The sequence below is a fragment of the Gossypium arboreum genome, chromosome 6 (genome assembly GCF_025698485.1).
Source record: "Gossypium arboreum isolate Shixiya-1 chromosome 6, ASM2569848v2, whole genome shotgun sequence".
Taxonomy (NCBI): domain Eukaryota; kingdom Viridiplantae; phylum Streptophyta; class Magnoliopsida; order Malvales; family Malvaceae; genus Gossypium; species Gossypium arboreum.
In genome coordinates, this window is record NC_069075.1 from 123,366,076 (window position 1) to 123,390,089 (window position 24,014).

Below are 24,014 nucleotides of genomic sequence, written 5' to 3' on the forward strand. Positions count from 1 at the left end.
TTTACTTTTTTAATTGTATTTGAATATTTATCTAATTAAGATTTTGAAAATAATTTTTTTTTGGGACACCAGTACAGTTGAGCTTAGACTTGCATAGTAATTAGCTCCACATAGATTTTGAAATTTCATTTTGGATTTTATTTTAGGTATATTGTTTACATTTTTATTAATTTGGTCTTTATTCGAGTTAAATTTGATTATTAACCTTTCAAAAATAGTTAAATTATTTTTATAAAAATATTAACTAAAACATTAATTTTTTAATGATATGGTGTGACAACATATGTGGTTGTCCAGTTATACTTTATTCTAACATGAAAATAATTTAAAATTTATAAAATATTAAAAACTCAAAATTAAAAAAATATAAAAAAATATATGAAGTACATGCGGTTGCCATGTTAAAAATTTAACATCATAATAAAAAAAAAACAATTCTACTCTTTTTAAAAGGTTGTTGATCAAATTTAGCTAAAAAGCAAAATAAGGACCAAATTAGCAAATGATGTAAAGTTTAAAAGTTAAATTCATCATTTATCACACTATGTTTTTATTATATTCTATGATATTTCGATTTCACAACAAATAGATGAAAAAGAGCAAATCAAGGAAAATTTTTGTAGCCAAACCGTGCAGGGAAAAAGCTTTGGTTGTTTTGCATGGATGCATGCATGCGTGCGTGCCCTTAAATCCCTCCAAAATTGTCTTATAATTTCAAGGAAATGCCCAATGCATGAATTCGATGTAAGCTATTTAAGATCAACTCAGCAAATTACCTATTTAAGCTCCTTTTTTTTTAAACTTCAATTTAGTCCAAAAATATCAAGACAACGGAATTTCAATGTAAGCTATATCTTGTCTCACACGAATTCTCAACATAAATTTTAAATTCGAAAAAAATTTCTTTCATCTACTTTTGAAATTTTGTGTTTCTTGTACATTTGCATAAGTGGTAAAGAAAAGAAGTCAAAACAAGTCCTAGCTTAATGGTAAATTTGAAATCTAGAGAATTTTGAGTTCTATCTTGTCTAAATCACACTATTTATTTTGATATAACTAGTGGCGGATCTTAACATTAAGTTTTAAGGGTGTCTAACTAAAATTTTTAAAAATTTTGATAGGTCTAATTATGAGTTTAAGTAATTTTAAAGGCTCAATAAAAATCTACAAAAAAAGTTTCAAGGTGTCTAACTGAAATTTTTAAAAATTTTGAAAGATTTAATGAGAATTTTAAAAAATTTGAATTTAATTAAAATTTTCAAAAACTTTAAAATGAGGAAGACTCCCTAGGCTTTAATGATTGTAAGCCTTTAAATATAACTTTGTAATAATTAACTTAGGTTATAGTTATTAGAGTCAATTTTGAAGCAAAATCCTTTTTTATGTTTAGCATGAAAAGGAGACAAGAATCAGAATGGGAAGAGGCACAAAAGCTTGCCATTAGCGTTGATCTCGTCACTTCAGCCAAACAACACCTACGATTTCTTGCTGAAGTTGATAGGAATCGGACCCTCTATGATGGCCCTATCTTAGACCGGGCCATTTATAGGTCAATCTTTCAACTCTAATAAGTTTTTTTTTTCTTTAATTTTTGCCTTGAATGATATTAATTTATTGAGTTAATTGCACCAAATATTCTCAAATTATGACCCTCACTTTTAATTGGTTCCTAAACTTCAAATTATTCTAATTACATCTTTAAATTTTTTATGTTATATCAATTAGGTCTTTTTATTATTAAAATCGTTAATTTAATTGTTACATGACACGCCGATCTTATGTAATGTAATTTAAAATGAAAAGTTTAAGAAAAATAAATATTGTAAAAATAGATGTTTTAAAAGTTTTAGTTTTGAGGTTTTTGATACTTTTATAGAAGATTTATTATTCAATTTTTTAGTTTTACTTTATATTTAGTTTTTATTTTCAAAAGTTATGCGACAACGTTCCATTTCTTTAAAATTTTCATTTTAAATTTAACTACATTAGATTTGACGTTTCATTTAACGGTTAAATTAATAATTTTAATAATAAAAGGACTTGATTGGTATAATATCAATAGTTTGTCAATGTAATTAGAATGTTTTGAAGTTTAGGTACCAATTTAGAATGAAGGTTATAGTTTGGGTGTGTCCAGTGCAATTAACTCTAGTAAAAGTACCATAGAGGCCCTTATACTAGGAGTCAGATTGTATTTTTCCCCTTCTACTTATAAAATGGGCAAATTAGTCACTGTATGTTAGATCAAAGAGCAAACTAGTTATTCTATTAAAAATTCTATCCATTTCTATGGTTAAAAATTGGTTCTTGTATGTCAAAATGAGATACACATGGCATGCCACATGTAATCATATGGTTATTTTGTTAGTCACGTTAATTTTTTAACAGTAGGAATAGATAATATTTTTAACAAAAAAGGCCAATTTGCTCATTGATTTAATAAATAAGGACTAATTTGTCCATTTTTTTGAATGAAAAAGGCAAAATGCAATCTGAGTCTCGATACAGAGACTTCCATAGTACTTTTACCAACTTTTAGTTTTAAGTTCTGACAATTCATTTACCTTTGATAACGTCCAAGTTTAGGTACAAACACTATTGGCTTCCACTACTTGGCAAACATACAGAATCTACGATTTTGGAAGGCCCTTTGGTTGTGCCACTTGACTGTGAATGGATTTGGCATTGCCATAAGCTTAACCCAGTACACTTTTAAACCATGGAACATAAATGCAACATTACATATATATATATGTTGTCATAGTGAAGTTTTGCCAATTTGTGTATTTGTTGTCTTTGTTAGGTACGATACAAGGCTGATTGTGAGGAACTCTATGGGAGAATCCTTGACAATAAGAATGTCATGTCCGCAATTAGTCCAACTTGTAGAAGGCAAACCGAAGAAATATGGAAGAGGATGTATCCATATGAGCCATATGAAATTAATATGAGCAGTCAATTCCTCAAAAATTTCATAAATTCTTCGATGAGTACCCATTATGATCTGGTTTCAGCTGTTAAGAGACAAAGTCCTTTTTTTTACCAGGTATGATATTGGGGGAAATTTAAACAAGGGTGGTAGTCATTTGACTATCACTAAGTTTATGTTTTAGCTATCCAATTATGAAAAGTTATAAAATGGTCACTTAACTATTCGATTTTGACTTTTTTGGTTACCAGTCGTTAAATGGCTAATGAAAAGATGACGTGACAGCTTTTAAGATTGGTATAATTGCAACTTTAGCCCTCAACATTTACACATTGTGTAATTTGGTCTTTTTTTTATGGTTTTATTTTTCTTTGTGATCTTTTCATCTAAAAAGTTAAAAACAAATTTATCAACTAAATTTGATCAAAAGTTTACAAAAAATAGAAACACCCAAAAATCCAAGATACTAATTTTCTATTTTCCCGTTCTTTTAAAATTAACCCTCAATGTCAGAAAAAAAAAAGTAAAATTGGAAAAAAAAGACCAAAGTACATAATGTGTAAACGTTGAGGGTTAAGTTTTTTAGAATTAAGACTAAATTGACACAATTTATAAATGTTGAGGGTTAAAGGTTCTATTATTCTAATTTTAAAAGCTTTCACGTCATCTTGTCTGGTGATAAAAATGATAAAATTAAATAGTTGAGTGACTATTTTGTAACTTTTTATTGTTGGGTGATCAAAACAAAATACTCATAGTTGAGTGATTATCAGTGTAGTTTACCATTTAAACAACATTAGCATAGATAGTGGCAAATTTGAGGGGAGCAGGAAGGGGCCTTTGCTCCCCCAAAATGATTTTTTTTAAAATTAGTCCTTTTATAAATAAAGAAACTATAGATTGGTATATAGTAAAATTGCATTTTGACCCCTAAAATGAAAATTTTTAATTTAATCCTCTTGTAAATAAAGAAATTGTAAATTAATATATAGTAAAATTGCACTTTAGCTTTCCTAAAAAATTAATCCTTCCAAAATAATGAAATTATAATTTAATACATGATAAAATTATATTTTAATTTATGAAAAATATATAATTAAATTCTAGACCATGTTAAAAAAGTTTCTAGATTCTCATCCGAGCATAAACATTGGACATCATCGTTTTAAGTTTTGAGTTTGTTTCACTTGACACCAACAATATATGGAGCAGGTATCTGGATCCCACATGAATGATGATGTCTTTCTTGAAGGTGCTGTAGCTAGATACAAGGGATTTCTACATTTGATCAAGAGAAATTGGGAAAATTCCAAGAGATGTTTTTGTGTTCCAACATATGACATCGACCTTATCTGGCATACTCATCAACTGTATCCTGTTTCTTATTCCAAAGATGTAATGGCAGCTTTGGGAAAGATATTAGAACATGATGACACAGATTCTGATAGAACAAAGGGTAAGAAGCTAGACACTGGATTTTCTAGAACAACCAAACAATGGGAAGACATGTTCGGATGTAGGTATTGGCGTGCTGGAGCAATGTATAGAGGACAAGCTCCATCCCCACTTGGACTCAACTTGTCTCAATTGGACAACCAGTGGTGGGACAAGAAGATGGTCCCATCAAATGAAAATCAAGATATGGTTTCACTTCATAGGAAAACGGTTATGGAGGTAAGCCTCAAACACTTTTTCCTTGTATGTTTCTAATAAGAAAATTATATTTAAGGTGACCGTTTGATTCAATTTGAGTGAAAAAATTTTGATTTAGTCGAATTATTCTATTTTATTATCCTAAGTCGACTCAAATAAGTTTGTTCAAGTTAAATTAAAAAAAACAAGCTGAACATATTAAAATCTTATTGACAATATGACTATATTCGAGTTAAAGAACATAAAGATCATATATATATATTTGAAAATTCTTTTAAAACAAAATAAGAGAAAAAACAAGATAATTTGTATGATAAACTTTATTTGATAATTTATTTGTTTAAATACCTCTAATTTATTATTTTGATTTTTATTTAAAAATTATAATTTAGCATTTATATATATATTAAAGATTTTTAATAATTTTTAAATATATATTTATAAAATTTTGGAAAAATATTTTAAAATTTGAAGGTATTTTGAATTTTTGAGAGGGACAAATTTGTGCATTTTCAAAATTGCCAGAACTCAAGGGATATTTACATAAATTTGTTTATTTGAGTAGTAAAATTTAAGACTTAAACTCAAAAATCGAATTACTTATTTAAAACTAAATAACTCAATTTAATTAACTTAAAATTTTAATTTTTTTTCGAATCAAATCGAATTTTGTTCCACCCTAATTATAACCTTTTTATTTGAATGTTTTTTTCAGATTATGATAGAGATTGTTGGGGTCAAAGATCTACCTCAAGGACTTAAAGGAAGTCTCTTTGTTACAATCAACAAAAAACAACCAGATGTATTTCTTAACAACAAAAGAAACATAAGCATTTTGTGCAACACCAAGGAGAAACAAGCAATTGTGTTCCAATGTGAGCCTAAAGGGGGATCTTGTCATTGAACTAATGTCATATTCACCTATCAAAACATTAGGAACAACCTCAATCTCCCTGAAGGGCATAGTAAACTCGGTTTCTCGGCTTTATGCAGAAGAATGGTTCGATTTGGTACCAGATTTGACACTTGTTGATTCGAAACCGATTAGTGTGCGAATCGCTTTCTCTTTCACTCCTCCAATTCTAGCACACTACATGGTTCAAATGGTTCGGCATTTCAAGTATCATTCCTTTACCGATGAGGCTAACAATGATATAATCAGTCTCCAAATGAGGTATACACGAGTGCACATAAATTCATCATTTGTAGTATAATTTCATACATGGCCAAATAATTTGAACGATTTGTCTGTTTTTTTTTTTATATGTTTTCAGAGATTACCAGACAAGAAAGGAAGTGATTGGTCTAACATCATGTGGTGGAACGCATGTGCTTGCAGCAGAATCTGCTGAGAAAGGATGGTGTAGAAGCCCAAATTGCCCGGGCCCAATTATATGAAAACCCAACCAAACCTCTAAACCCACTAAAACCCTTAACCCATGACCCATTTACATCTACCCAAACCCAATTCAAAAGCCCATTAAGCCCCCCAAAAAAACCTAACCCAAAAAAAAACAAAAAAAAAAAAAGAAAAGAAAAACCTACCCCAAAAAACCTAACCCAAAAAAAAAAAAGAAGAAAAAAAAAACCCTAACAAAAAAGATAAAAAACCTAGCCACCTAACCACTTTCCCACTTGCCCCATTTTCCTCCCATTGTCTACCACCACCATCTACAAAATAGAAAAAAAATAGAAAATCATGTAAAAGATGGCTATAAAAGCCATTCAAAAATCATGTAAAAGAGGAGGGGATTTTACAAAGATTGAAAAAAAACACAAAATCCTTCAAATTTTGAACACAAAAGAAACATCAATAAAAGGTTGCATCTTTTCTTTTTCCTCTTCTTTCAATTTTTTCTTTTTTTTGTGTTGTTTTTTCTTTCTTTATATATACATATATTGTTAAAAAATTTACCTTTTCTGCCCGTAGGCGGTGGCTTCATGGTGTTGACGACAGCATGACCAACGATCAACCCATGACAAGCCCCCATTGGCCGGATTTCCTTCCCCTCCTTCTCTCTTCTTTCCCCTTCTTTTTTAGGTATTTTATATATATTATGTATATATTTTTTAATGTCATTAGTTATATATTTCTTATGTATATATTCTTAAATACTATTATATACATATATATATATATATATATATATATATATATATATTTTTAAATACCATATTGTGTATATATTATTATTACAAATTATTACTATTGCTAGTATTATTATAACTATTATTATATTAGTGTATATTTTATGTACATATGTGTATATATATATATATATATTTGCACATATCATTATTTTATATTATTGTTGTAAATTTTTATGTATATATTTTTTAGGTACGTTTCCTAATATTTTCTTTTATTGTAAATATTATTATTATTATTATTACATACTTTTATTATATGCATATATATATGTATTTTTATGTACATATTATTATTTTATATTATTATTACCAAATATATCATTTTTCCTATTTTATTATTAGTACATGATTTGTTTTTATTTTGTAAATATCATTATTATTGTTATTCTAATATTCTAGTATTCCATATTAATATTTTTCATTAATGATATCATTTTTTTTCGTCCTTTATCTATTTTTAATTTCTCACTTTAGGAATATTTTTCTCATGTTTTAATTAATTTCAAAAATAAGGTAATGTACCGATTTAATATTAAGCCATCGATTTCATCGCTATGTTGGGTGAAATTAAATAAACTTGTGTTAAAAAGCAGGACACCCTTTCTAAAAAAATCGAAAACTAAAATTCTCATTTTCAATCGGATCACGATTAAATATTATATTGAACTCGTATTTTTGAAAATCAAGTCAACAAATGTTTATGAGATACCAATTTTGGGCGTCGCGAGGTGCTAATACCTTCCTCACAGAATCGACTCGAACCCCAATTTTCTCTGGACTTTCACGTAGACCTAAATTTGGCCTTCTTTTTGTTTTAAAATAATTTTATTAGGTGTCCGATCACACCTATAAAAAAGGATCGGTGGCGACTCCCTTTCTTAATAAAATCGAAAGTTGGTTTTCAAATGTTTAATAAATCGCCACAATTAGCGACCAAGCGAAAGCTAATTTTTTTTTTTTACGTCGCTACAGCTGGCGACTCCACTGGGGAGCCTTTTTGAGAGTCGAGTCGAATTAAACTCGCGTTGTCAAAATTTTCAAAGTTCCTTTTTCAAATTAACATTTAGTCGTGATATTCAAATTTTTTGTTTTCAAAAAAATCATACATTTGCATCGTGTTGTATATATTCTAACTTGTTTTATCCGGTTGTTTTTCAACTTTAAATTTTTGTGATTTTAGTTTTGGTTTAGTTTTTAAATAAAACGTAAAGGTTTGCAAGTTTCTCCCACACACCGTGCACGTGCATTTTGTTGCATAACATGAGCTCTATACCCGGGCTCCGTCCTGTTTAAGTGAAAGTAAACGCCACGCCTTCGTGAGTTAACTCGTCCCTCCCACAAAGCTAGTGAATACTTTCGGGTTACATATGACTTATGCTTTCGTGAGTTAACTTGTCCCTCCGCATAGGCATAAGTAAATGTAATCCCTCGAATTGAACTCGTGAGTCTGTGATGGGCTATGACCGAGGCTTCGTACTAATCTTAGCAGATGACAGTACGGACAATTCGAGTACCTATCTAGAACCAAAACCGCATATAATAAACTATACGAGCCACCTAACTAGAGCCATGCCGAACCTCCGCTCGTTTAGTAGTCACCGAAATAAGTACACGGGAAAAGCACATCTTACCTTCTATTTCTTTTACATTTGTGCTTTCTAAGCAAGGGAATCGAGTCCACTGGACCAAGTAGCTTAATTTGTTAGATTTTCCACAGTTTTTCTCTGTTTATATGTGTTGCGCTAACCAATGTCGTTTGTCTGTATTTTTATTTTTCATCATGCATCGAAGGCATCTTGTTAGGAAGGTGTTGATTAGAGATTGGTTGCCAAAAACGGGTTTCTAATGGAGGAGTCAATTATACGAGTGACCGAAACGTTGTGTAATACTCCTTTGATTAAGGAAATGCCTAAATAGGGGCTATCTTGAAATTAACACCAAATTTTTGCATATTCATTCATGACTGACATTCATTTGACATTCATGCATTCATTCACGCATTCATTCATACATTGCATATCCCATACTCGGTCACCGAAGATAAAATATATAATTCGCAGTTGTAATACCACAAGACTGGAACCACGTCATCCGTATAAAACGCGCCGACAAGCTAGAGTAATGGAGGCTGAATTCAATGAGAGAATTGAAAGGATGGAAAGGGCTCAAAAGGAATTACAAGAGCAACTGGCCAAATCGCAACAAGAAACGAGAGACCTAATGGTGAGATCTCGAGAGGAATCATTCGAGCAAAGAGATCAGATGGCCAAAATGATGGAGATGATGACGACTTTGGTCAAAGGAAAAGGACCGGTCTGAGAACCCGATGTTATGGAACCTCGGTCAAGAATTCACCACGATCGGGATCCACTCTATCCCCGGATTCACTCCACCACCGCATATACAACACAAAGAGGGTATACTCAAGGGAACCCAGGTCTTGGAACAACGACCTATGCCACCTGCTCCACCCACTAATGCTGGGCAAGGATTATTCGTGTCGAACCGGGGCAAGCCTGCTGATCCACTAGTTCAGATCTGGACGACCAGCAGAGGTAGCCAAGTTGAAATTGGATAATCATGATGCAAAATATAGAAATCTAGAGGAAAGACTCAAAGCAATAGAAGGCCTTTGAAGTCTTCTCCGCACTAGGTGCCAAAGAACTCGATTTGGTACCTGATCTAATCTTGCCTCCAAATTCAAGGCGCCTGATTTTGAAAAGTATGATGGGACAATGTGCCCAAAAGCACATCTCATCATGTTCTGTCGAAAAATGACCGGTTATGTAAACAAGGATAAGCTACTCATACATTGCTTTCAAGATAGTCTAATAGGGTCAGCTCTTTGGTGGTACAACCAACTTAGTAGAGAAAAGATTCGATCCTGGAAGGACTTGGCGTCTGCATTCTGCGAGCAGTACAAGCATGTATCAGACATGGTGCCAGACCGGATGACCTTGCAAATAATGGAGAAAAAGCCATCAGAGATATTCAGACAGTATGCGTAGAGATGGAGAGACGTCTCGGCCCAAGTGGAACCCCCACTAACAAAAACGGAGATAATCATTCTCTTTATCAACACCTTAAAGGCGCCGTTTTATGACAAACTAGTGGGAAGTGCCACGAAGGAGTTTGCGGATATTGTAATATCTGGTGAGCTCATAGAGAATGCCGTCAAGAGCGGTAGAATGGAAGGTTCAAAAGGTTCAAAACGGGTAGCGCCTATGAAGAAAAAAGAACCAGAAGCCCATATGGTGGGAATAGGAAACCGTTATGCCCCTAATCCATATCCAAATCAACCCCGACCTCGAAATTATCCACCTCCAAATTTCTATTATCCTCCTCAAACCCCTTATTACCAAGCACCACCTCATTCCTATCCCGTTTATGCCACGAACAGCCAAAGACCTATCACCTCATTCCCACAAAACACTATACCCGTTCAAAGCCAACCCGAAATGAACTAAGACCAAGAAGGCCTAATCCAGAGAGACCATGGTTTACTCCCATCCACGTGTCGTATGGGGAATTGTACCCAAAAATTTTGGAGAAATAGTTAATATCCCCCCATTACATGGTACCCCTTAAACCTCCATACCCGAAATGGTACGATCCAAACGCTAGTTGTGCATACCATGCCGGGAACCAGGGGCATTCTACTGAGAACTGTCTTGCTTTCAAGAGGAGAGTTCAAGGACTCATTGATGCGGGTATTTTGCGATTTGATGGTACTGGCGGTACAACCGGGAATCCATTCCCAAACCACATTGAAGGGAATGTGGAAGCGATGGGAGAGGAAAGCGAGCGGAAAAGTAGAAGATGGGTTTCTGAAATAAGAACACCTCTGCAGAAAATCTGGGAGGTACTAGTTGAAAAAGAGTTGCTCTATCGTCTTGACGGAGTATTTGAAGGAAAAGATGCAAAAGGACACAGTTTTTGTGAGTTCCATGGCGTTGAAGGGCACGACATTCAGTCCTGCGATGAGTTCAGAGGATTACTAAAAAGTATGATGGATAACAAGGAGATTGGGATCTTTTATAAAAGCAAGGAGGCCGATAAAGGAGAAATATGCGCTCGACAATCAATCATCGGGTTTCCCATATAAGCTGACCAATAGTTAATAATTTATTATGGCGAAGAAAGAGCCGGTGAAGCCCAAAATGATAATCAAGTACCATCTCATTTCCTTATAAGAACAATAAAACAAGATCTAGTGGAATCGATGTTAATATTTTCATACTAGAAGTTGAAAATTCCAAAGCCATAGCGAAGATGTGGGAGAGGTAGGTCATTTTACCAAGTGGACGGTGCTATTCTAAAGAAATTGAACCGGTAAAGAAAAGTAGTGACTCGAAGCAAAAGGGAAAAGTGATGCACGAAGTCGAAGTCGAGCAAGAAATTCCACCGTGCAAGAAACTAAAAAGCACGTGAGCGAGGAAGAAGCTCAGAATTCTTAAAATTTATCAAGCACGATGAGTATAGTGTGGTCGAACAATTAAGCAAGCGACCGGCAAGAATCTCAATTTTATCTCTACTCTTAAATTGAGCCACATCGAACGCTTTCTTTGAAAGTGTTAAATCAAGCTTACATAGCTAACAACATATCTGTTGAGAAGCTTGATAGGTGGGTAAACAATCGAATGCGGACAATTTCATCTCTTTTAGTGATGATGAGATACCGCCAAATGGTAGAGGCTCGATGAAAGCGCGCATATCACGACTCATTGCAAGGGCTACATAATACGAACGTGCTCATCGATAATGGGTCGTTAAATGTTATGCCATTGGCCACGCTTTCGAATACCGATGGATTTGTCCTACTTAAGGCCCTGTCATTCCACGGTAAGGGCATTCGACGGACGACGGTAGCGAAGTCATGGGAAAGATCGAAATCCCTTTGGAAGTGGGCCCTTATATTTATGATGTCGAGTTCCAAGTCCTAGACATTACACCCTCTTATAAGCGCCTTTTGGGAAGACCACGGATCCATTCTCACTGAGCGGTCCCATCATCCCTCCATCAAAAGGTGAAATTTATCATGGACGATTGTTTGGTCACTATCGAGGAGAAGAAGACATTGTCGCATCTGTCTCTGCCGATGCACCCGTGCTTGAAGTGAACAAAGGCGCATTGGAATGTTCCTTCCGATCCTTTGAATTCGTCAATGCCACTTTTATTGTTGAGGGAAACAGAATTCCGGTGCCAAAACTGTCGAGAAATACTAAAATGGGTGTCAAATTGACCGTAGGAAGGGGAGCTCGAGCGAGAAGAGGTTTAGGGAGATATCTGCAAGGAATAGTCAGGGCTTTAAAGCCAGTACACCACAGGACCCGATACGATTTGGGGTTCCAGCCTGACATGCGTCAAAGAAGAAGACAGTGAAAAAAAATCAGGAAAGAAGGATTGCAAGAACTTTGGGCCGAGAACCAGAATAGGAACCAATAGAGTACCCTCCTTTGTCAAAAACATTTACATCTGCGGGAATGATGTACCCTGGATAAGATAGTCCACGAAACACGCTATGGTTAATTGAAAAGGGTCTTCAAAATGTCGATATAAATGTTATTGACAAAGGGGTGATGTGAGTAAAGGCGTCTCGAGGATACGCCTTGTCCTCCTGGTTTCATGTTGAACAATTGGACTACCGAGGACCTTCTTGTAGTTTATAAGTCTTCAGAGTAATGCTCAAACGTTAACATTCTGTTATGTCCTTATATATAATAGAATTCTTTTGTAAGAGCCTGCATTCGCTCTTTATCATTCAAATGAATATCAATGAAGATGCATTTCGTCATAATCTTTCACATTATCACTAATTTCATAATCATTTTCTCATGTCATAGCCAATCCTTACATTTGCCTCATCCTATGCCATAACATTTCGTTTTTGGTTTCAATACTTGGATGCCCTCTATAGTTCCTTTTCCATTCAACTTTCGGTGCTCGGATGTCAACAGCATGAACAAGCCCATTCTGAGTCCTGAAATTGATTTTGAGAAGAAATTTGTTTGTTTAGAAGAATTGAAGTCAAGAAAAGCAATCAAGACTATGTCTCGTCTCTGATTTGCTAAGAATGGTAGAACAAGAGGATGAACAGATTTTGCCTCATCAAGAATCTGTTGAAATAATAAATCTGAACCGAAGAAAGGAGGCAAGAAGTGAAGATTGGGACTTCTATTTCGAGGGGCACTAGGCATAATTTGATTGCTTTGCTCATGAATACAAAGATGTATTCGTATGGTCATATCGAGGACATGCCAGATTGGATGAAGATATAGCGGTCCATAAGCTCCCATTAAAGCGAATGCAAGCCCATTCAACAAAAGCTAAGACGAATGAGGTTTGAGATGTTGTTGAAGATAAAAGTGGAAGTCAAGAAGCAATTTGATCTTTGGCTTCCTACAAGCCTCAAATATCCGAATGGGTGGCTAACATAGTCCCGATACCAAAGAAAGATGGCAAAGTACGAATGTGCGTGGATTATCGTGACTGAATCGAGCAAGTCCTAAAGATAATTTTCCTTACCACTCATTGATACGTTGGTGGATAACACAACAAAACATTCATTGTTTTCTTTCATGGACGGATTCTCGGGGTATAATCGGATCAAGATGGCCCCGAGGATATGGAGAAAACTACCTTCGTAACAATGTGGGGAACATTCGCTACAAGGTGATGCCATTTGGGTTAAAGAATCTGGAGCAACATATCGGAGGGCTATGGTAACGTTATTCCATGACATGATGCATAAGGAAATAGAGGTCTACGTCTACGATATGATTGCTAAATCCAGGGAGGAAGAGCATGTAGTGAACTGAAGAAATTGTTCGACGACCGAGAAAGTTCGGCTAAGGCTTAATCCGGCCAAATGTACGTTTGGGGCTACCTCGGGAAAGTTGCTAGGCTTCATTGTCGATGAAAGAGGTATCGAAGTTGATCCAGATAAAATAAAAGCCATCCAAGAATTACCACCTCAGACGCAAAAGGAAGTTAGAGGATTTTAGGAGATTAAACTACATCGCCCGATTTATCGCTCAACTTACCAACCAATGCGACCCAATCTTTCGGCTTCTTTGAAAATATAACCGGAAGAATGGAGCGAGAAATGCCAGTAGCCTTTGATAAGATAAAACAATATTTGTCCGATCCTCCAATGCTAGTACCGCCAACTCTGGAAGACCATTGATATTGTATTTGATGTGTTCGAAAGTTCAATGGGTTACGTCTTTGGGGCAACACGACGAGTCGGGAAAGAAAGAAAAAGCGATCTACTACCTCGGCAAAAGTTCATGAATATGAGGCAAAATATTCGTCCATTGAGAAATATTGTTGCGCTCTGGTTTGGGTAGCTCGGAGACTCGGACAATATATGTTGTATCACACGACATGGCTAATTTCAAAATGGACCCAATAAAATACGTGATGGAATCGCCGGCACTATCGGGAAGAATGGCACGATGGCGAGATCCTCCTTTCGAATATGACATTGCCTATGTAAGTCAAAAGTCGATAAAAGGGAGAGCAATAGTGACTTCTTAGCAACTCGAGCGACAGAGGAATATGAGCCTTTAAGATTCAATTTCCCAGACGAATACTTAATATGCATCACGAAATAGAATCGAGTCATCAAAGAGAAGTCATAGAAGATGTGCTTTGATGGTGCGTCAAATGCTTTAGGGCATGGAATTGGAGCAATCTGGTATCACCAGACGGAATCATTATCCGTTCACCGCAAGAGTGAACTTCTTACGTACCAATAATATCGAGAATATGAGGCTGTATCATGGGGCTTCGTGCGACTATCGAGCGAAACATCAAGATCTTGGAGGTGTACGGGGACTCGACCTAGTGATTTACCAAATCCGTGGAGAGTGGGAAGTGAGGGACTCAAAATTGATTAAGTACAATGATTTAGTGGTGGATTGATCAAGGAATTCAAAGAAATAGCTTTTCATTGCTTCCACGAGAAGAGAACCAAGCTGGTGATGCCACAGCCACTTTGGCTTCAATGTTCAAAGCAAGTAGAAGCGAAATAATGCCCTCAAAATGAGCATATCGAGGTCCCCACACCTTTGTTGTAGCATTGAGAAAGAAGTAGACAGACGACCTTGGTTCCATGATATCTTAGAATATATCAAGAATCAAAGGTATCCCGAACAAGCGAATGAGAACGATAAAAGAACAATTAGAAGAATGGCGGTGGATTTGTTCTTAATGGGGATATCCTGTATAAAGAGGAAAGGATCGGATGCTTTTGAGATGTGTGGATGATGTTGAAGCTAGAAAAATACTTGAAGAGGTCCATGAGGAATTTGCAAAACGCATGTCAATGGTTTCAATATGGCGGAAAGATCATGAGACTCGGTTATTATTGGTGACAATGGAAAATGGTGAATCAATTTTGCGGAAAATGCCACAAATGTCAAATCTATGGCGATAAAATTCATGTAGCCCTTCACCCCTTCATGTCATGACTTCTCCGTGGCCTTTTTCTATGTGGGGCATGGATGTCATAGGCCAATTTCTCCAAAAGCATCAAATGGACATCGATTCGTTTTGTGGTCATTGATTACTTCACAAAATGGATAGATGCCGCCGCTTGCCAATGTGACGAGGACTGCGGTTTGCAAGTTTTTGAAAAAGGAAATCATTTGCGGTATGGTTTGCCTGAAAGAATCATTTCAGATAGTGCCACGAATCTGAACAATAAGATGATGAAAGAAGTGTGTGAGCAGTTCCAAATAAAGCATTATAACTCCTCGCCCTATCGCCCAAAGATGAACGGGGTTGTTGAAGCAGCCAATAAAAATATTAAGAGGATCATTGGGAAAATAACTGAGAGATATAAAGATTGGCACGAGAAGCTTCCATTTGCTTTGTTTGCATATCGCACATCTGTGCGAACATCTACGGGAGCAACTCCTTTCTCTCTGGCTTACGGAATGGAAGCTGTGCTACCTATTGAGGTTGAGATCCCCTCCCTGCGAGTCTTAATGGAATTAAAGTTAGAAGAAGCAGAATGGGTTCGAGCTCGATATGATTAGTTGAACCTCATCGAAGAAAAACGTCTAAGAGCAATTTGTCACGGCGAGATGTACCAGAAGAGAATGATCGCGCCCATGACAAGAAAGTATGGCCAAGAGAATTCCACGAAGGAGAACTCGTCTTGAGGAAGATTCTCCCAATACAAAAGGACTGCGAGGAAAATGGGCACCAAATTGGGAAGGACCATACGTCGTAAAGAAGGCATTTCGGGAGGACCTTTGATCCTTACCGAGATGGATGGCAAGGAGCTCATCGAATCCAGTGAACTCGGATCTTGTGAAGAAATATTATGCTTGAGATGAAAACCGAAAGGGCATCAAAAAAAAAGGGATCAAGGCGAAAACCCACAAAGGCGTCTTGATTAGCACAAAAGATTAGGATGAAAACCCGAGAGGGCGTCCTAATGAGGTAAACCTGGCTTAAAGAGCGTGGCGTTTTAACAGCGGGTCAAACAGTGAGACTACAGTATTTGAAGCATTTCTGAAAGCTCGAAATCTTCTACGCAAGAAGCCGCGCTCGAAAAGATTTTTGATTGAGGAGCGAGGAAGAGTTCATGTGTTGAATATCTAGAGCATTTGTATCCATTGAATACGATCCTTTCTTTCTTTTTGACATTTTTTACTCTCATTGGTTAACTTGCTTTGTTTGCCACATTTGAAATAGATGAATATGAAATATCATTTTTGTCCCTATCTGACCTTTTTCATGCATCTCATTATGTGTTTATTTACATGATAAATGGTGAAATGACATACTCTAAGCAAAAGAAATGTTAAGCATTACCTGGATGAAAATTTGATAAGCACAAGAGTCTCAAAGTAAGAACAAAGTTCAATCGGGGGCAAAAGAGTGATATCGAGAAGCGTCGATTACTCGTGAAGCTTGAAGGCAAGTATAAGGCACGAAGAGAAAGTCGAGAATCAAAGCAATGAACACGGATCCTCAACAATCGTGGCTAAATGGACATCGACAAACATGCTTAAGGAGCTTTGCATAATCATGTAGGCATAAAAGCATTTAAGACAAACATGTGCATATCATGATAACATCATACATGGCATATCTGGTACTCCAACGAGCAAGAAATCTTGAATGAGAGTCGAACTGAATCAAAGGAAAAGACACCCGAATTCTACCAAAGGACAGGTTTTGGTATTTTGATGTTTTTAATTCATGCTTTTCAAGGAAAATCAACTCATATTGCGAGAGATGAGTTGAGCCTCAAGACACGTTGAGGTATTTTTAATTGTTGTTTTCAAAATCAACTCATATTGCGAGAAGTGAGTTGAGCCTCGGGACACTGTTGAGGTATTTTTAGTTTATGTTTTAAATTGACTCATATTGCGAGAGGTGAGTTAAGCCTTTTAATTTTGTTTTCAAAATCAACTCATATTGCTAGAGGTGAGTTGAGCCTCGAGAACGCTGAGGTATTTTCAATTTTGTGTTTTAATTTCAACTCATATTGCGAGAGGTGAGTTGAGCCTCGAGTCTGTTGAGGTATTTTCAATTCTGTTTTCAATTTACGTTGTTCAAGAATCAACTCATATTGCGAGAGGTAGGTTGAACCTTTTAATTTCTACTTTTCAAAATCAACTCATATTGTGAGAGGTGAGTTGAGCCTCGTGACTGTTGAGGTAATTTCAATTCTGTTGTCAAAAAATCAACTCATATTACTAGAGGTGAGTTGAGCCTCGGGCACTGTTGAGGTATTTTCAATTTTATGTTTTAATTTCAACTCGTATTGCGAGGCGAGTTGAGCCTCGAGTCACACGCCGAGGTATTTTCAATTTCCGCTTTTCAATTTACATCTTTCAAAAAAATCAACTCATATTGCGAGAGGTGAGTTGAGCCTCGAGACACTGTTGAGGTAATTTCAATTCTGTTGTCAAAAAATCAACTCGTATTGCAGTGGCGAGTTGAGCCTCAGGTCACACGTCGAGGTATTTTCAATTTCCGTTTTCAATTTTGCCTTTCAAAAAATCAACTCATATTGCGAGAGGTGAGTTGAGCCTCGGGACACTGTTGAGGTAATTTCAATTTGTTGTCAAAAAGTCAACTCGTATTGCGAGAGGTGAGTTGAGCCTCGAGATCACACGTCGAGGTATTTTCAATTTCCATTTTCAATTTACGCCTTTCAAAAAAAAAAATCAACTCATATTGCGAGAGGTGAGTTGAGCCTCTGGATCTGTTGAGGTAATTTCAATTTCATTTTCAAAATTCAACTCATATTGCGAGAAATGAGTTGAGCCTCAAGACACGTTGAGGTATTTTCAATTTCTGCTTTCAAAAATCAACTTATATTGCGAGAGGTGAGTTGACCCTTGGCTCATCTGTTGAGCTATTTTCAATTTCTATCTTTCAAAAAATCAACTCATATTGCGAGAGGTGAGTTGAGCTTGAGATCACACACTGAGGTATTTTTCAATTTATATTTTCAAAAAATTAACTCACATTGCGAGATGTGAGTTGAGCCTCGAGTTACATGTCGAGGTATTTTCAAAATCTATTTTTCAAATTACATTTTCAAAAATCAACTCATATTGCGAGAAGTGAGTTGAGCCTTGGCTCACGTCTTTGAGCTATTTTCAATTCTTTTTTTTTCAAAAAATTCAACTCATATTGCGAGAGGTGAGTTGAGCTTTTAATTCTGCGAGAGTTGAGTTGAGTCTTTTAATTTCTTTTTCAAAATCAACTCATATTGCGAGAGGTGAGTTGAACCTCCAATCACATATCGAGGTATTTTCAAAATCGCTTTTCAAGTTAAGTTTCAAAAATCAACTCATATTGCGAGAGGTGAGTTGAGCCTTGGCTCACGCTTGAGCTATTTTCAATTTCTGTTTTTAATGTTTGTTTTAGAGAGTCAATTCATATTGCAAAAAATGAGTTGAGCTCGGGATCACATGCCGAGAGAGAATAAAGATTGAAGGCGATTGAAGACGTCGATTACGCCTCCTTAAAGTTGCAGTGGAGTTGATCGAGGGCATCGATCTTGCCTTTCCGAGTCGCAGAAGAGAAGACCAAAACCTTATCTCACCTGAAGCGATAGAAGAGCATATTGAAATTGTAGATCTTATCTTTACGAGTTACAATTGAAGCGGATCGAAGCCACAAATCTCATATCCTTGAAGTTACATTGGAGCAGTTGAAGCTACAAGGCATATCTCCGAATTTGCGATGGATTGAACCAAAGCTACAAGATGCGGTGGACTGAAAAGAGACTAACTAAACAAGAAGAGTTCCAAATCAAGTCAAGACCTAGCAAGACCGGCAAGTTTGGTCTTCCTTGAAAGTCTTTGCTCTATTTTCGTTGCCGACAATGAGCAAAGAGGGGCACTATAGAAGCCCAAATTGCCGGCCCAATTATATGAAAACCCAACCAAACCTCTAAACCCACTAAAACCCTTAACCCATGACCCATTTACATCTACCCAAACCCAATTCAAAAGCCCATTAAGCCCCCCCAAAAAAAACCTAACCCAAAAAAAAAACAAAGAAAAAAAAAGAAAAAGAAAAACCTACCCCAAAAAAACCTAACCCAAAAAAAAAAAAAGAAGAAAAAAGAAAACCCTAACAAAAAAAGATAAAAAAACCTAGTCACCTAACCACTTTCCCACTTGCCCCATTTTTCCTCCCATTGTCTACCACCACCATCTACAAAATAGAAAAAAAAAATAGAAAATCATGTAAAAGATGGCTATAAAAAGCCATTCAAAAATCATGTAAAAGAGGAGGGGGGATTTTACAAAGATTGAAAAAAAAACACAAAAATCCCTTCAAATTTTGAACACAAAAGAAACATCAATAAAAAGGTTGCATCTTTTTCTTTTTTCCTCTTCTTTCGAATTTTTTTTCTTTTTTTTTGTGTTGTTTTTTCTTTCTTTATATATACATATATTGTTAAAAAATTTACCTTTTCTGCCATCAGAGAGGCGGTGGCTTGCAGTCGATTTGACAGGTGACCGACGATCAACCGTGACCGGCCCCCTTGGCGGATTTCCTTTCCTCCTCCTTCTCTCTTCTTTCCCCTTCTTTTTTTAGGTATTTTATATATATTATGTATATATTTTTAATGTCATTAGTTATATATTTCTTATGTATATATTCTTAAATACTATTATATACATATATATATATATATATATATATATTTTAAATGCCATATTGTGTATATATTATTATTACAAATTATTACTATTGCTAGTATTATTATAACTATTATTATATTAGTGTATATTTTATGTACATATGTATATATATATATATATATATATATATATATATATATTTGCACATATCATTATTTTATATTATTGTTGTAAATTTTTATGTATATATTTTTTAGGTACGTTTCCTAATATTTTCTTTTATTGTAAATATTATTATTATTATTATTACATACTTTTATTATATGCATATATATATGTATTTTTATGTACATATTATTATTTTATATTATTATTACCAAATATATCATTTTTCCTATTTTATTATTAGTACATGATTTGTTTTTATTTTGTAAATATCATTATTATTGTTATTCTAATATTCTAATATTCCATATTAATATTTTTCATTAATGATATCATTTTTTTCGTCCTTTATCTATTTTAATTTCTCACTTTAGGAATATTTTTTCTCATGTTTTAATTAATTTCAAAAATAAGGTAATGTACCGATTTAATATTAAGCCATCGATTTCATCGCTATGTTGGGTGAAATTAGTCGGCTTGTGTTAAAAGCAGGACACCCTTTCTAAAAAAATCGAAAACTAAAATTCTCATTTTCAATCGGATCACGATTAAATATTATATTGAACTCGTATTTTTGAAAATCAAGTCAACAAATGTTTATGAGATACCAATTTTGGGCGTCATGAGGTGCTAATACCTTCCTCGTATGCGTATCGACTCCGAACCCCAATTTTTCTCTGGACTTTCACGTAGACCTAAATTTGGCCTTCTTTTTATTTTAAAATAATTTTATTAGGTGTCGATCACACCTATAAAAAAGGATCGGTGGCGACTCCCTTTCTTAATAAAATCGAAAGTTGGTTTTCAAATGTTTAATAAATCGCCACAATTAGCGACCAAGCGAAACTATTTTTTTTTTTAAGTCGCTACAGATGGTTTTTGAATAATTCCCATTGGTGGTTTCATGTTCATAACGAGTTAAATGAAAATGGCATTGCATTTGGTTTTAAAGGAAATCGAAAGGTGAGTATAGGTGTTCATGTGTGTTGTGGTTCAGGTTGAGTTTAAATATGGTATTAATATATTTTATGCTTACTTAAATTTGGTTCGAAATATGAGCAATGATATTAATATACTTTATGCTTACTTAAATTTGGTTCGAAATATGAACATAAAATTTTGCTTAAGTTGATTCATATTTATAAATAACTAACCTAATCTCATTTTAGATCCGCTTATATTTTTCTTTGAATTTTTAAAATATTTATATTATTTTAATAATTTTACATATTTTCATTTATTAAAATTTTATATATAGAAATTTTAACTTTTTAAATATTTACATTATAGTATTATATATTACTATAAATTTAATTTTTATATGTTATAAATTATATAATATATAAAATAATATATTATATTATAAACATAAAAAATGGGCCAAGCCAAACTCAAGCTTCACTGTTCGTGCCTAAACTTAGCCTATATTTTAAACAGGTCTAGTTTTTTTTATCGAAACCCGTTTTTCAAGCTTAATTTTTTTTAAATCCTTCCAAATTTCTAGCGAGCTTTTAAGCTTAGATAGATAAACCAACCCATAAACAAGTCTAGTATGAATTAGGGGCGAATGTAGAGGGGGGACAAGGGCCTTGCCCCTCCTAAAATGGAAAAATTATTTTTTGATCTCCTAAAAAATAATAGGATTAAAAGTTATTATGTGATAAAATTGTACTTTGACCCCTAAAAAAATTAAAAGATTTTTATATAGTGCTTTGAAAAGTGGCAAAACCATAAATAAATACAAGATCAAATTACACTTCAACCTCACAAAAATTTTATAATTCAATTCTAATCTCCTTAAAAAATAATTTAGATTCGCTTCTGATATCAATGGCTTTGAAATACATTACCTTAAAAACCCTAAATTTTTGTACATGGCTATAGGTGATTGTTTTTCGAGGAAGAAAACTAGGATTTGAGATTAATGATGGCAAGAAGCTGAAAAATGAAGAGCATTTCATGACGGCTGTTGAATTCTCCATGGAATATCCTTATGGAAAAGCTATAGCTTTGTTCAACCTTAAATCTGCTATTATAGAGGTTTATTACATTATCAACATCTTGGAATTTAAAATATAGAATAAATTGGTCCCTCTAAAAAAATCAGAATAATTTAACCTCTGTCAATTTTAAAAGTGAGTAACTAATGGTAATTAATATGGATTAATATCTTCCAAGTGTATATAACTTTAATTAGCGTAATAACAAATTTATCCCTCGATATTTTTATATTTTGTCAATTTGGTCTTAATCCCAAAAAATTCAACAAATTTAGGCTCAACATATATACAAATGTTGTGAGCTAAAATTTTTAAATTAAGATCAAATTGGAAAAATAAGTAAACTTGGATAGTTAAATTTGTTATTATACAAATTAAAATAATGTACAATTGAAGGAAATTATGAACGCAGTGATTAATTGTTCACTTTCAAAATTGACAGAGATTAAATTGCTCTAATTTTGTTTTGAGAAATATGATAGACGGAAAAGTCTTTTTACCATTAGACTTTTTTAGCTATTACTGATTTTTTTAATCTTTCAAAACCAGATCAGTGAAGAAGAACCGCTTGTAGTCCCTATGATTATATTGGCTTTTCTAGTTTCTGAAAGTTCAAGCAACTGTGGGAAAAGCTGCAATAATGAAGGGAAGGGTGGTGGTGAAGCCATTACTAATGGAATCAAAGACTCACCTCCTGACGGTGAAGATGAGGTTAAGAGTAGCAATTGCGGCGGGTGTGGTGGTGCCTGCGGCGTTAGTTGTGGAGGAAGCTGCGAAGGGCACTGTTCGGGTGGTGATGTCTACCGGAATTGATTACATCTCGAAATACACAAATATGACTAAAACATTAATGATTAGTTTTCACTATAATCCATAAATAGTTGGATTAAATACTCTTCTAAATAAAGTCCTTAGGAATAAATGCATGGCATGCTATTGCAATGTTTCCACATTTCACATGAGAGTAAAAAAGAAAAAGTTTATAGGCAATGAACTAATTCCAATCCAATTACATATTTTTCTCACACAATAGTAATCTAAGGAACAATGAGTCTATTGTTATAATTAGTTGGAAAATTGTTGTCTTAACACATTCTCTTTTGCAACATGTCTTGGTGAGCAAAGCTGTGAATCCGCTTCCATTAAGCTACAACATATTTAAAATGTTAGAATCGTAAATCAAGATATGATATAAAACTTAAGAAATTATAAATCAGGATCTATCATGTTAAATCATCAAGAACAAAATGATAAACAGAACTAGATGCGAAAGTGTGCCTGAATTCGTGGATTCCTTGAAATTTTTTCTAATCTTGGGGATTTGATATTCCAAATTAGCACATAAGTAATCTTGAGAAGGTGGCTATAACACCTGATACCCGACCTAGTTGCCAAGCCCGAATATCAAGATTCCACATCACCATCTCTTGTCATACACAACATTTTAAAATCTCGTTGTAAAAGAAATGTCTTCTATTTTAAGATTCATATAGGTTTTAAGTCAATATTACTTTTTAGTTATCATCCTTACATGCTAAACATACATCACATAGTCTTATAACAATAATTATACATGCATTTAGACCAATCGAAAAAATTTCCAAACTATTACGTAGGTACCAATGCTAAAACCACTTGGAAAATCGATACCAAATTAGCTTACTGTTTCTTGTTTCAAAAACCCAACTTTTGGAAAATATTGGTACCATTGACGAAGTATCGATGATTTCACCCTGAGTATCAATACTCGAGATAAAATATCGATACCTACAAGCAAAATAGACTTCTTGAAATTAGAAAATAGCAGATGTATCATTTTTAAAGCCCGAATATTGATGTCTCTATTCTAAACCTTAAAAATATAACATGTATCAGCACATTGATCATTCTCAATTAGTCCTAAACGTCTTGCATCAAATACCTTATAAAATACACACAAAAATACCTCAAATGGCAGTCTCAAACATCATATTTTCAAGTCTACAA

General features: G+C 34.3%; 1 protein-coding gene across 1 annotated transcript; it reads left to right on the forward strand.

Annotated features, from left to right (window-relative positions):
* The first annotated feature begins 1,391 nt into the window (after positions 1–1,391).
* Positions 1,392–22,841, forward strand: LOC108471932 (glycine-rich domain-containing protein 2). The gene is given in 9 exon segments (XM_017773472.1): positions 1,392–1,549; positions 2,587–2,704; positions 2,804–3,046; positions 4,142–4,603; positions 5,298–5,465; positions 5,467–5,756; positions 5,857–5,911; positions 21,913–22,068; positions 22,578–22,841. Coding segments are annotated over 9 exon segments (1,914 nt in total).
* Positions 22,842–24,014: the final 1,173 nt, after the last annotated feature.